The 15,392-nt window shown below is 43.4% G+C and overlaps 1 protein-coding gene across 2 annotated transcripts in view; it reads right to left on the reverse strand.

Annotated features, from left to right (window-relative positions):
• LRRIQ1 (leucine rich repeats and IQ motif containing 1) overlaps positions 1–15,392 on the reverse strand; it is a 1,278,742-nt gene that overhangs the window by 1,159,603 nt on the left and 103,747 nt on the right. For both annotated transcript variants that reach the window (XR_015295276.1, XM_086917996.1), the window contains exon 4: positions 3,470–3,599. Coding sequence is in view for 1 of the 2 variants with exons in the window: in XM_086917996.1 (XP_086774122.1) it covers positions 3,470–3,599 (130 nt within the window). In the remaining variant the exon portion in view is untranslated. The remainder of the gene's footprint in view (positions 1–3,469; positions 3,600–15,392) is intronic.

Here is a 15,392-nt window from a genome sequence, read left to right on the forward strand (position 1 = left end):
TCTTTCTTAATGTTCTGGAGCGCATTGTCTATGTGCTTACCAAAGTGTGCCTCTCCATCAAAAGGAAAGTCTAAAATCTTGTTATGAACCTCAGGTCTGAACGAGGTTGCTCAAAGCCATCCCTGTCGACGAAGGACTGCTGCTCAATCCAGGGAACGGAACGCAGTTGTTGCAAGTCCATTGCGCAATTAATCACCTCCGAGGAGGACCGCTCTGCTTCCTGGAGAACCTTTTTCGCCTCAGCCCTGCTGTCATCAGGTAGCTGGTCTAGATAGGGAGAGAGGTCACACCACATTTGGTGGTCGTAGTGCCCCAAGATGGCTACAGCTTTAGCTGCTTTTATGAGTAGGATTGACATTGATGAAAACCTGTTGCCAGCATTGTCCAAGCATCTGCCCTCTTTATCTGAAGGTGTTGTTAGAGGAGCCGCTGGACTTTTTGACTTCCTCTGCGCTGCCTGAGATATAACGGAGTCCGGTTTCGGCTGACACACCAGGCAAGCCAGGCTATCCTCTGGGGCTTTATACGTTTTCTCTAAACGAGGAACCACCGGGAGCACTGTAGCTGGGGTCTTCTTAACTTTGAGCCCCTCTTCCCAAACATGACCAACAATCAGAATTGTTCTCACAGACTTCTTAAAGGGTTTCTTGAAATCGTATAAGAAGTACTCAGACTGCACCGATGGCATAGGCAGATCGAATCTTTTAGCTGCCTTCTCAAAACAAATTATGGAAACCACCTAGGTCCCCAGGTGGCGAATCCACTGGCACCGGTGAAGGTGAAGCAGGAGTAGGAATAATATAATCATCCCATTCCCTCTCTGGATAAGTGGAGTCGTCGGTGGTGAATCCACAATCAATTGCAGTGGTGGTGGTAGCAGCCGAGGTTTGGAAACCCCTGCAGGTGGAACATCGGGAAATGAAACATGTTCTTGAGCCGGAGATGGAGTTGGAAATCTCTTTTTGTAGTCTGAGAGTATGAACTGTAAGTCCGAAATCAAGGAGGATGGCATAGAAACCATCTCCTCCTGATAACCTCCATGTCAGTCCTCGGGAGGATCATATTCCTGCTCTTCCCCATATCTATCCTCCGAATCTAGGTCTTGGCACTGAACGTGCAGCTCAGAAGGGCTACGTGCGTACCCATATGGACCTTCATCCTCCGAATCCTCCTTCTCTAGGAGGTGAGTAGGCAGCAGAGGTGTCACTTTGCTGGGGGAAGTGAGCTCAGGAGTAATGCGACATTTCCTAATGATTACCTCAGAAATGTTTCCTGTTGTCGACGGTGTAGATGTTGCCATCGTCGGTACCGTTTTCTATACCGTCCTCATAACTGTCAAGGCCGTTGCCGTCGTCGCTGTAGTCGCCGTCGTCAACACCGTCAACAACATCTTCGCCGTCACTGTTGACCCCGCATCTGACGGCATTGCCGTCGATGATGAATGCTGCACTGTGGACGATGAAGGCAAGGAAACTCTTGTCGACAATCCCGTCGTCGGAGTAAGAGAAGACTAAGGAGACTGTACCTTTTCCCTGTGCGTCGACAAAGACAATGATAGTTTCTTCGTCGACGGTGTCGTCGACAGCGTCGCCGACGGTGGAATTTTCTTAGCATGTTTAACCTGAGAAGGTACAGAAGAGGGCTTTTTGAAGTCCTTTTTTCTGACAGGAGGAGAAGTTGGAGGAGCAGAACTCAACTTCCTCACAGTCCCTCACGGTCTCTCAAGGTTATGGTGGAAAAAGTACGGCAAACCTTGCAATCTTTGGATAGAGGCAACAGATGCAGTCCTTGTGAGGGTCAGCCACGTTAAGCCTTTTGTAGAGCAGGTGGCACAAGCTCTAAAAAGGCCTTTTTTCTCTTTCTCTGTCATGACATGAAGCTGAAGAAGCTCTTGAAAAATGCAGTTGAAGGAGTAAAGGCAACAATGAAAAAATTGAGCAGAGCTCAGTGGAGACTCCCTAGCACAATGAGCGATAGAAAATCTGATGGTCCGAGGGTCTCTCAGTAGGGTTCTAGAGGGTGAGGTTGATCTGATTGGCTGTTGATTTTACTTGTTCTCTTTTACACAAAGAGGTGGATATGTTACGAAACTAGAATGGGCCTAGTTATTGATTTGTAACGATGCGTATTGCTATTTTGTGTATATATATACACACCTGGGACTCCCATCTCGACAACGGGGAATGATTCAAGTATGGGAATCTATGAGAGTTCCAATACTGGGGTTATTTTCCTTTAGACTCGTAAATGTGGCTCCACCTCGTTTCAAGGGTTGGAGGCATGCAAATCTACACTTTTGAGTAACTTTACATTCGTAAATGATGAATTACCCAAAGTTGTAAGGTCACTCAAAAGCGTGAATAAACTTACATGTGTAGATTTACTCACTTGTCAATTTACGTTTCTTAATAGGCCTTTCTTTTTCTGACTGTGGCTGGATAAAAGGCTTCCACTTTCTCAATGGAGGCCTGGAGTTTGCTTTGGAGGTATTTTTTAGTGGCGCGAGATACAGAGGCATAGAAGGACAGTGGACCTGGCAAAGCAACCATTCTTGGACTAATCAAAGGAGTAAAAGCAGTCTCTGATCGTTGCTGCTTATTTGGAGTAGAATGTGACTTGGTTACAGGAGAAACCTTGTTAGAAGTCAACGACTGTTGAGGTTGGATAGATGGAGACAATGACCAAGCAGGCAAAAGCAGTGGAAATGCTGACAAAGAAACCCATGACCTCTTGGACATTGATGAAGTGTGCTTCAATGGTAATCTAGATCTCTTTGACATCAGCGTTGAATGTGTTGATATTGATCTGGGGTCTCTAGTAGTTGACGGTAAGCAGGTTGACAAACTGCAGTGATGTGTTGTCATCGATAGTAAAGTGTTCTCCTCACCATTAATATTGAGTGTTTCGACGTGGACAATTTATAATGATTTCTGAGTCACTGCTGAGGCATGCTTTGATAGTCAACGTAACAGAGCAGAGCTTCTGAACAGAGACATCATACATTTTGCCATCAAAATTCTATAACATTGAGAATGGAGCTGGTTTTTAGTTTTTATGCTGTATGTTTTGAAGAGTAATTGTGCAATTTAGTTTAAATAAAATAATTAATTACAGCAAATACAACCTCCTATTTGTAAGTATTTAAATGTGCTGGATTGTTTATCAGATTTGTTTATGTATTTATTAAAAAGTTGGGGAATCCTGCATTAGGACAGTGATCACGACTAAAGATGACAATACCACAATACAAAACTTTAATGTTGATAATGCATTGGGATACGAGGATCTAGATTACTGAAATTTGCAGTTGTGACTTAATATGTGCTATGTTAAATATTCAACTTCTGAAAGGAAGGGCTATTAAAGCTAGGATATGCAACTCAATCACAAACAGAAAAACAGTCTGCAGAGATGACAATATAAATCTGTAATGCCTAGCTATTTTTGTACGAATAATGACAATAGTTACCCAGTGTATTCGACTCATGAAATTCAGAAATAACAAAGTCATTATCTTGGGGAATTTTGATCACACATGGATCAGAAGAAAACGACAGCTGTGAATCTCTGTTATCCTCTTCCTCGACTTCAGCCAATATCTAAAATAAAGGTCAGAAAGCACAAGAGTAATGCATTTATTTTATGTCTTTTTTGAATAACACAAGTGGTACTTAAGAGGAAAACGAGGTAGATATTGGCAGTGATTTATGATAGTGGGCATATGGGATGAAAAAACGCAGAAAAAAACGATGACAAGCATTTATGTACTCAGAAGTGCATCAGTACAACATACTTCCAAAGTAGAGAATTGCACTCAAGCGAATGTGGACTGATAAACTGGAGATTAGTCAAAATGATAAAAATTAAAACTGACTATTTGATTGAAAGAATGAACCACAACTGGGACTGCATGACAGTTCCAGAGGGACTTTACCTCATAAAAATTACCACAAATTATTTGTGTAAGATGATTAGCAAGGTAGTAGGTCCCCATATGGAGCATTCACAGACACCCGGATTTGGTATGAACATTTCATTTACTAGGCTTTAGCTTCTGCCTCGAGACCCAACAATCCCTCCACCCAAATACAAAGGACTTTATGTCAATGCGAGTAATCAGTAATTCCTTGATTGTAATAGGTAACATCCCAAATACATAGTTGAACCTTGGTGCCACCACTATCTTAACAGTTTGGGTCCCACCCCATGGAAAGAGCTGGGCTGAGGCCATCTCTTGAAGCCAGCCTATCTTAGGTAGTAGTGGGAGGATATTGTTAAGGCCCAATTTTAACAGAATACCTAAGTAACATAGGCCCTGTTCACCCATTTTATCAGGGAAAGCAGCACTACTGGCTCTTGTGATGGCTCAGGTCATTGCCACTGCTTTATCCTTCCCCCAATTTGCTCTGCAGCCCATGAACTGAGAAAAAGAGTCCAGAAGGGACATAAGTACAGACAATGACGAAGGAGGGGGGAGATCAGTAATTGACATTAGGATGTATTCTGCATTAAGAAAATACTCTAGAGAGACCAGTCGGGGAGCAAACCTCCCTAATCCAGTTCGAGTACCAAATGGCAGTCACCAAGGTTTCCAAGGCAAGAAGAAAGAGGAGAGGGAGGGACATGGGTTAGTCCTTACTCAAACCTTTAGTTATCATATTAGTGCAAGACAAAAATACCTCACATTTTACATACGCCATTGGTGATTGATATAGTCATCTGCCCCTAGTGACAAAGTCGCAACTCAGATCAAACCCGCCATTCAACCAGAAAAGGTATTGACATCCCACTCTATCAAATGCTTTTTCAGCGTTGAAGGAGGAGGCAAGAACATGATCCTCCAGATCCCTAGATCTCCAAACCAAATGGGAAAACCTTCTCAGATGCAAATTCTCAAATAGCAAACTTGCATGTCCACCACTCAAATTAATTTCATATTCCCCTATATTAATCTCTCCACTAATCCTTTTTGGCTTCCAAAGTAGGGGGCTCCCCGCCGAAAAAGCATTCCGACACCTCGTCAGGGATAGCAAGAACTTTATAAATGCAATTACAATTGCAATAAATGTCCTATTTCAACTGGGCCTCCGCTTGCTTAAAGGGCTCATGTAACATGAGGCAAACTGGGTTTTGCATGATTAAATGAATTTGCAAGGAAAACCTTCTTCCCTAGGCGACCTGCAAATGGGTAAACCCGATATGGCCTTGTTGAATTTAAGTGTAATATCATTGTTCAGTGGTGCCTTCCATCATCAATTAGCAAGAGTAAAATAAGGTTATTCAGTATTATCTCCTTTAAGGCTGTTTTGTTTCCCCAAGGATGAACCATATTTTATTTATTTACTTATTTATTTATATAGCGCACTATGACCCGAAGGCGTCTAGGCGCTAGCCTGGCGGAAACAAATCACAATTGCCACATAAGAAAGAGCACAGAAGATTAGATGGTAAAGAGCCAAGTTTTTAAATCTTTTCTAAAAGGCAAAAGATCTTGAGCTGATTTCAGATGCGTGGGAAGTGCATTTCACCACCTGGCCGTAATGTGATGAAATCTTTTCCCTCCCCATCTCTGCAGGCGGTAGTTGGGAATCTTGACATTATTGGCCGATGAGGAACGAAGCGTCCTAGAGGGTAGATGCCATTGAAAAAGATTCTGCAAAGACTCCGGGCCAATACCATGTAAAGCCTTAAAGGCGATGCACAGGGCTTTAAAGCGAATCCGCTTTATAATAGGCAGCCAATGTAATTCATTTAAGGCATGTTTTGCAGATAAAAAACTGGAAAGTCCGAACAAAAGGCGGGCCGCTGCATTTTGGAGAACCTGTAACTTGGCAGTCACAGATTTGCAAGCACCCACCAACAGCCCGTTACAGTAATCCAACTTGGACATGACCAGCGCTGCCATCACTGTTCTTTGTTGATCAACTGGAACATGAGGAAACACTTTTGGAAGAATACGAAGGGTGTAATAAGTAGAGTATGTCAACATGTTTATGTGTTGAGAGAAACCAAGAGAGGAATCAATAATGACACCAAGGTTTTTAGCCTTTACTACCGGAAGTGGAGTGGGACCAGGCTCGGTAGGCCACCAGTCAGCAGACCACATTGAAGCGCCCTTTCCGAAAATTAGTACCTCAGTCTTATTGAAGTTAAGCTTTAAACAATTAATATCCATCCAACTGCTGACATCACCCATACATTTTTGAAAATTAAAAGCTGACTCAGAAATATTACTAGAGACCGACACAATGATCTGTGTATCGTCAGCGTAAAAAACTAAATTAAAACCATGCCTTCTTATTAAGTAAGCAAGGGGGGCTACATAAACATTAAAAAGAGTAGGGCTTAGGGAAGAGCCCTGGGGAACCCCACAAGGAAGTCTAAACCATATCATTTCTCATAGAAGGATAGGACAGCCTCAGTAATGCTTTCAAAGGTGTATTAGCAGCTTGCCCTAGGCATCTCAGATCAGGTCACTCTGCCCAAATCATTTGAACGGAAGTGAGTGTTAAAGGTCTACATTTTTGTGAACTTGAACATGTGCCTCAGGAGTCCTTTGTCTGTTGGTTGTTTTCATTTACATGCCTACATACACCAGAATACAACAACTCTGTGTGGGGAGCACAGCAAGGCTCACTGTGATGTGTAGCAAGACGGGAGAGTAATCAGATACTCCTCCTCATAGAGTTTCAAAGCAGGTTGACAGAGTAGAAGACCCTTGATTACAAAGTAGTCAATGCAGGACAATGTCACATTGACTGGTTAAAGTCAAGTGTAATCTTTGTCCAAGGGGAATGTAAACCGCCACATATCAAGTAAATTAGTTTGATAGGACATCTCGTAACACAGCCCTTTCAAATGCATTGCATTTGTCTATGGTTCTGGTGCGGTCCAATAACGGATCAATGTCTACGTTCCAAATAAGCCCATCATCGTTCCGGACTTAACAAATTTGATGAATAGTCTCGGTATATATGCCAGAAATCTTGCCTTACTAAACTTAAGGGCACAGACAATATCTAGCACCAACATCTGTCCTGCTGCCTTGAATTTAACAAAGGTGTGTCTGCCTTCTAGTCAGGTCAGGTGGTGAGAACTGAAATGTGAACTGTTCTATGAAACAATATACGTACTCCACAATGGTTAGGATCCTCCTGTTCAGTTGGGTGTTGTTACCAACATAGAGGGCATTGCAGTAGTCCAATGTGCTGGTAATTCAGGCCTGTGTGTGTTGACTGAGTAGCCACTTGAATATTTTCTTGAGCATTTTGAGGGTATGGATACAGAAGGTGGGGACTGCATGCACTTGGCTGGTAATTGAGAGTTTTTGAAATAACTTTATTGTTTAAATTGCAGATTACAATAAAAACCTGGTACATTAAAAATCTGATATTTCCCATTAAAAGGTCCCTACGTTATAAAAGTTTGAATACAATATATTGGACTTGGGCCATTTTGCAGGGTTATCCCCAACCTTTTGCTTCTTCCTCCTATTTTTTCCTGACCTGTTGGTTTTAGTACTCTGGGCACTTTAGCATTGGGATTACGAGATTACGAATAATACGCATCTCCTAGCGCGTAGGCGCTTGTTGACCTTAATATAGGTATGGTGGTAGTACAGGGTGCCTTCTCCTAACTACCACGATTTTACATCACTTTGCACAGAGGATCCATTAGGGACCAGTCATATGTGTGAAACATGTTGGCCCTTTTCCACTTGCACATCATTTGCACGGACTGAGAGCGGCGTGAACATACTTATTTCCCCCAAATTATTTGCTGTTCAGGATTAGCTCCAGTCCCTTCTGTTTTAATTTACCTTCCGGACCCCGGAATAAAACTACTTTGGGGATCCGGTTAAGATAATTTTATTATCACACACACACACTCACAAACACAGGTCTACATATCCGCATGCACAAATGTGGCACCTCCTAAAAAAGATCTCCAATAAAGAGCCCTCCCCCGGGGCCCATGGGGGACCGCAGCGCCACCCCACGAGGAGCAAAGCCCTATGATGAAGCATGACGCAAGGGTGTGTGAGGGCACCAATTATAAAAGGAGGAATTCTCCTACCTTAAATCACATCCCACCCTATTACTACTAAGCTGGACACATTCACTCTTAACCAGAATAGGTTGTGGAGAACAATTCTTCCTTTAGGAACAACAACCATCCATTGTGCAGACATGAAAATTGTCAGAAGGGGCACAGGTAGATATTGAAACAATAGTACATTTATTTATCAATATCAATTTATCAAAACAGTTGGTTTACTAGATCCAGGCCTCACAAAAAAGTGAAAAGGAACATGATGTGGTGAATGGAGGAGATATTTAAAATATACATCGCATTGACAACATAAGCAAAAACTCCTGAAGACAATTTTTAAACAGTAAAGGAGTTTTTTTGTTGTACAAGAGGTCAACGGCATTTCGATCTCAGAAATGTAAGATCTTCATCAGGACAAGGTTTGAGAACATGAGGAACCTATAAGATAAAGATAATGCAAAGTACATGTTTTAATCGGTGGTCCCGGAAATTTTATTCAGTCAAAATGTAGAACATCATATTTTGAACAGTCTAAAAATAAATGACAATTAGTGTACAGTGGACCAGAGTGCCAGGCTAGAAGGATGCGAATTATGCAGTATATATAGAAGAGGAGAGTGAATCATACACGAAAGCAAAAAAAGTACCTAGAAGTGCTATCTGCCTAGGGAGGTGGAGGCTATAGCACCAAGGTGAACGCAATTGAGAAAACCGTGGATTAATCACGGAACGGTGACTTGCAGGGTGAATTCTAGTATGCTAATTGAAAAATTAGATCCGTAACCTTCATGGCAACCCAGAAGGCAGCCAAGAAGGTTACGGATCTAATTCTGTATGGTCGGTGAGGTAGGAGGAGTCTGGCCCTAAATCACGTCCTAGTGAAGAAGACAAAGTGATTATTAAGAGGGAAGGGCCATACATGATTAAACCACAGAGGGTTGTAAGTGGCACTTACTTAAGGAAGTCGACAGGACAATTTCACGCAGCTCCAGATACCAGGTGACTGGTGCAAGGTGGATAAGATGGAAAGGACGGAAGCTCAGACTTCTGAGCAAAAACCAGAACCGCGCCAGGGCGGGAGAGCGTCCAGAGATGAGGGGCCTTATGGTCATCTCTGGACCATCTCCCGCCCTCCCCCCCCTTGCCCCTCCCCCAAAGAACTTTTTGCTTCCTTTCCCCCAGCTGGACTTGGAAACACCTGCATCGCAGTGATCGCCAACACCGCTGACGCGGTTCCGGTTTTTGCTCGGAAATGTTATCTTATCCATCTCAATGCAATGTATATTTTAAATATCTCCTCCACTCACCACATCACGTTCCTTTTCACTTTTTTGTGAGCACTGGATCTATAATCCAACTGTTTTGATAAATTGAGATTGATAAATAAATGCACTATTGTCTCAATATCTACCTGTGTACCTTCCGACAATTTTCAGTGTTTACCTTTGCTCCCTCCAGCATTTATCCAGTAAAGTGCCCCATGCCATAGGCTAAGTGATTAACACTTTCTTAAATGTAACACTTCTTTCTTAGGACCTTTTGGCCTTACATGAACTATTGTTGTTTTCACAATATCTTTTATTACCCCAGGCTCAAATATTACCCCTTGTTTTGTAATACATTCCAAGCGCAGTGGCTCAACTGCAAGGGTTACCACATTGAGTGGTTTTGTTTGATTTTCTTTATAACTATTTTTGTGTGTATCCTCTACCTCTGCAATCCACTTTTTAATGAGATTATTGTCTATATCTCTACCCCCTGTCTCCTGCACATACAATGTCCATTCCAGACATCCCTACCTATATCGTAGAGTATAATGCTAATATTAGTGGCCGCTCCTTGTTCCACACACCTATCCCAGCATTGGTCCCTTCCCTACAGACACTGCAACAGAAAAAAATCGCAACCTTTGAGAGACTTAAGAAAAAACACATATGCACAGAACTAAATGAGCATATGCTCACAAAATAATTAAGAGAAGACTTCATTCCCATAGGCCTACAGGTCCGCAATATCCGTGCCATATTCCTTCAGGATAAAAAATTCAAAAACGGGTTTGCACACATTGGCACCACATGCTCCGGTCATTGGATGGTCCTAGGAATTGACACAGCCGTAGAACACAGCAAAAAAGAAATTGAAGAAATAGTAGAACTAGAAAAGGCTATTCTTGAACTAGATAGCCTAGCTGATGCCAAAGCTGCCCTAGACAATCTTGAAAGAACAATACTGGATTTTCAAAAATTTGAACACCACAAAGAAAGAACATAACCCCATTTATAGGACAAGTTTTTCACTTCCCACAAGGCAAGCAAACCAAACTTTTTCAGACTCCTCAGCTGAATCCGATACCTCCGATCCTAGCACCTCGTCTCACCACAGAATTTTTTAGTGAGAGGGCAGTCATTCCTGGGGGATCGAAGCAGAGGCAGAGCAAGGACAAGATACAATTTCCCACCAGGGAAACGGCAAACAAGACAGACGTTTTATCAATGGGGTTACCAGTACTAGATCCACCTTCTCTGGACCCTATACCCACTACTAAAGAAATTCCTATTTTTAATTTATCTAAACACCAGTTATCCTCAACTGAGATCGCTCTACTGAGCAGAGGCCTTTCTTTCATCATCACTGAAAAACCCAATTGGTTTTCACTTCAGACAGAAATTTTTCAATTCTGTAGGATAATCAGACTGTAATCCTTTTTTGCAGGATCAAGTTATGCCTCCCTGATCGGATGTCTCAGGACTACTCCCAAAATCTACATTCAATCCGCCAACTAGCTCTATGCCTCCTGAAATCCTCACGTTTGAACATCTGGTTTTGAAAGATTTAGATAACTTGAAAAACTAATATAGCTTTACACCTTAAAACATCAGCCTTGATGTAAAAAAAAGTCTCTTTAGCCTCAAGTCCTTGGAGGATATATAGGCATAAAACCCTGTGACAAAGGTGGAGGCATAATGATTCAAGATAAGACTGCCTATGACAATTAAATATTTCGCCAACTTAGCAATACATTACACTGAGAACATCTTTCCAACAACCCACTCCAGGAAAAAAATAACCTGATCCTCACAGTCACTAAGGAGGCTGAAGACTTGGGATTCATCAGCCAAAATAAATATGTGTTCCTCAATAATAAGACTCCGCGCACCCCGGTACTGAACACCCCGCCCAAAATATATAAGAGCTTGCAAGTACCTCCAGGGAGACCTTTTCTGTCTGGCAGTGGTTCCATTTTGAAATCGCTAGACTTGTACATTGATTTCTTCATCCATGACCTAACCCAGACCACTGCGTCCTATGCCAAAGACACAACTCCTTTTATAAGTCTGATCGAACTAGAATCTTTTCACTCCGAGGGTGAACTCCTTGTCACATTGGATATTGAATCACTCTATGCCAACATTCCACAAGATAAGGGTATCGAAGTTAAAAGAAACCATCGCAACGCACACCCTTCTCCCCATTAAGTCCCCAATTTCATTATCTGCCTTTTACAACTGGTCTATTTCCTATTCAATAAAAAGTTTTACAGATAATGCAAAGACCCTTCCATGGGAGTGGTCTTTGCTCCTAATTTTGCCATTTTGTTTGTTGACTATATTGAAAAATCTTTTATTCTCCACGAACAAAATCCACACTTGCCCAAAATCCTACTTTGTCGGAGATACGTTGATGATGTCTTTATGATTTGGATGGGTAAAAACACTGAACTTTGTATATTATGTGACTGGCTGATCAGTTGCCAACCAGATCTCAAGTTTACATACAAATTTAACAACACACAAATGTACTACCTGGATGTAATGGTCAAAACCCCAGATGGTAAAATATACACCACACTGTTCCGTAAACCCACGGAATGTAATGGCCTACTCCAATACACTAGTTCACACCCAAGAGCCTTCAGGGACAAACTCCCCTATGGTCAATTCCTTAGGATCCGCCGTAACATAAAATTCAAGGAGAAGCTGATGAACTCTGCTGGAAACTCGCTGAAGTTACACTAGACGACTTATAAAACGTTTCCTGAAACATGTATGGTACTCCCATAGAGAATTCCCTCTACAACCTAAACCGAGAATGCCTATGTCATGAATCACATGTGCCACTACCTTAAGTCCCGTCAGCAACAAATTGCCTAAAATGATTAAAAACCATTGGCCAGTGCTCCCAACGGCCAATATCTCTTGCAATGCCCCTCTCTTCTACTTCAAAAGAGGTCGCAACATCAAAGACTATTTGGTGAGAGCACATAAGCCCAAACGCAGCAAGACAACTATCGACCCTTACCTAGGACTTCTCCCAGTCCAGGGCCATTTTAAGTGCAGCAATTGCTTGGCTTGTGCTTGCACCAAAAATACAAAAGTGTTTGAGTACGGCAATGTGAAACATTCATTTAATTTCTTTTCTAATTGTAATTCAAGTAATGTCATGTACTGTATTTGTTATCCATGTAACTTGTTATACATAGGCCAACCTACTCAGAAAATTAAAGCAAGAATATCCCAACTCAAGCGCAAAATCCGCTGTAAAGTCATCACTGCCCCTCTGGTGGAACATTTGGAGAAAGAACATTCAGAAAATGATTTTACAAGGCAAATAATTGACAATTAACGCCCAAAACATAGAGGTGGTGATCACCAACGGATTTTAAACAGACTTGAATGCAAATGGATTTTCAATTGCTCTTCCATCAATCATGGTTTAAAGACCTTGGAAGAGTGGAAAGCAATTCTTTGAATCATCTTCCTTTCAGACAATAGATAACTCTATATGTATATATTCTTCATTGTAACTTGAATGTCCTAGCTCTAGACACGTTCTATTCAAAATAAACATTGCCCCAGCAACTGTTTTTATACTATGGTCTAATCATTTGTCACTGTTTTGATCAATTGATTTTGATAAATAAATGTACTATTGTTTCAATCTCTACCTGTGTTCCATAATTTTCAATGTCTACCTTTGCTCCCTCTGGCATTTATCCAGTAAAGTGCCCCATGATAAACACTTTATTAAAGTTGACAGTTGTTTCTTAGGACCTTTTGGCCTTACATGAACTATTGTTCTTTTCATAATAAGGAAAGGAGAAGGACTTTGCTGTGTGCTGTGTCCCCTTCTTGAGGAAAGTCTCCAAGGGCTTGAGTACAGTTTGCCTCCTGTTTTGAAGTCTCAGGAACACAAAGACTTCACCGCCAGCTCCCCTGAACTTCCTTGCTGGGAGTTCTGACCTGCTAGAAGGCGCCTGTGACTGGCTTTGGCCTCTGAGGGTTGTTTCTGCTGTTGGGAGCTGGAAAAAGCAACGCAACTACAAGAAAATTGATGCATCGCTCTTCTTGCGACCGTTTTCTGACGCAATGCTGTGGTGCAAGAATACCCCTGCATCCCTGCACCGCTGCCAAAACCGATGCAGCACCTGTCGCCGCTGCAAGAATCGGCGCATCGGGGGATTGCAGCTGAAGAAATCGACACAGTGCCGCTAAACGACGCTGCATCGTTCGCCGATGCATCCCGGATTTCCGCATATCGTCCCTGTACTGCAAATTTTACCAGACGCATCACATCCGCAGATCGGAGTCGTCTCAGAATCGACACATCGCTTCACCTTGGAGACCGGACCCAACGCACCGCTCCCCTGAGCCCAGCAGAACTGTCGCATCACATTCATGAAGGTCTCAGGAAACAACACATCTTTGTTTTTCGATGCTCCCATCGCTGCAGCTTTTTGGCTGGGTGTATTTATCGCAACAACAGGTACTTTGCAAGAAATCCTGCATACATAGTTTTCTATGGACTCAGTTGCTAAACCCTTTTGAAAGTCATTTTTAGGTTTCGCCTGAGCCAAGGCGCTTGTGCATTGCTCCGGCGAGATTATAGTAAGGGGAAAAGAACAGTCTACCAAAACTGCAGATTAGACACAGTTCATGTGATCTATGCGTGTGCACAAACCAACCACGTCACACACCACCATTTGTTTGTGCCTCGCATCAGACTTCAAAGGCTGCCGTCCCCCCCGCCCCCCAATCAGACTTCAAAGGCTGTGGCTCACCCGCCCCCACATCAGACTTCAAAGGAATGCGCTCCCGCTCCCTGGCCCCCCGCCACAGCAATGCTGAGAGCTTGTTTTGCTTGTGTGCTTGCATCTTTCTTCCTTGGCCCTGGGTGTTTTCCATGTTCTCCCATTCAGTGCCTCAATACCCCATACTTGATTGCTGTCCAAGCCCCAGCCCTCGCTGCCTCTATCATTATACACTCTCCCTGTGTTTTCCTGTTTCCCCTTGCCTTTTCCCGGCTCCGTCATTCTGTGCTTTGAAACTGAACGCGCTTTGTAGCACTCAACCCTGCGTGTTCTTAGCTTCAGTCTCTGTGCTGCTGCACCACATGACTCAGGGATACCACCACATCACTCAGGGGCACCACCGCTTCACTCAGGGGCACCCCCGCATCACTCAGGGTCACCACCACATCACTCAGGGGCACCACCACATGACTCAGGGGCACCACTCAGGGGCACCACAACATGACTCAGGGACACTACCACATCACTCAGGGACACCACCACATCACTCATGGGCACCACCACATCACTCATGGGCACCACCACATCACTCATGGGCACCACCACATCAATCGGGGGCACCACCACATCAATCAGGGGCACCACCACATCACTCAGGGACACCACCACATCACTCAGGGACACCACCACATCTCTCAGGAACACCGCCACATCGCTCAGGGACACCGCCACATCGCTCAGGGACACCACCACATCACTCAGGGGGCACCACCACATCACTCGGGGACACCACCACATCACTCAGGGACACCACCACATCACTCAGGGCCAAGACCACATCACTCGGGGACACCACCATATCACTCGGGGACACCACCACATCACTCGGGGACACCACCACATCACTCGGGGGCACCACCACATCACTCAGGAACACCACCACATCACTCAGGAACACCACCACATCACTCAGGAACACCACCACATCACTCAGGAGCACCACCACATCGCTCAGGAACACCACCACATCACTCCGGAACACCACCACATAACTCAGGGGCACCACCACATCACTCAGGGGCACCACCACATCACTCTGGGACACCACCACATCACTCAGCCCAACCACATCATCACTCAGCACCACAACAGCACTGTCCTTGCTTGCTACCAATAAGTATTGCCATAGCCAATAGGACTCGCATTAGGAAAATGTAAGCCATTGGCTTTGTGAATAAAAATGCTATTAATTTATATATTTTCTTGGCCAACACATATTAAAAAGAATTGTCATTTACAACACCAATAGCTC

The sequence above is a fragment of the Lissotriton vulgaris genome, chromosome 1_1, assembly GCF_964263255.1.
Source record: "Lissotriton vulgaris chromosome 1_1, aLisVul1.2, whole genome shotgun sequence".
NCBI classification, from domain to species: Eukaryota; Metazoa; Chordata; class Amphibia; order Caudata; family Salamandridae; genus Lissotriton; species Lissotriton vulgaris.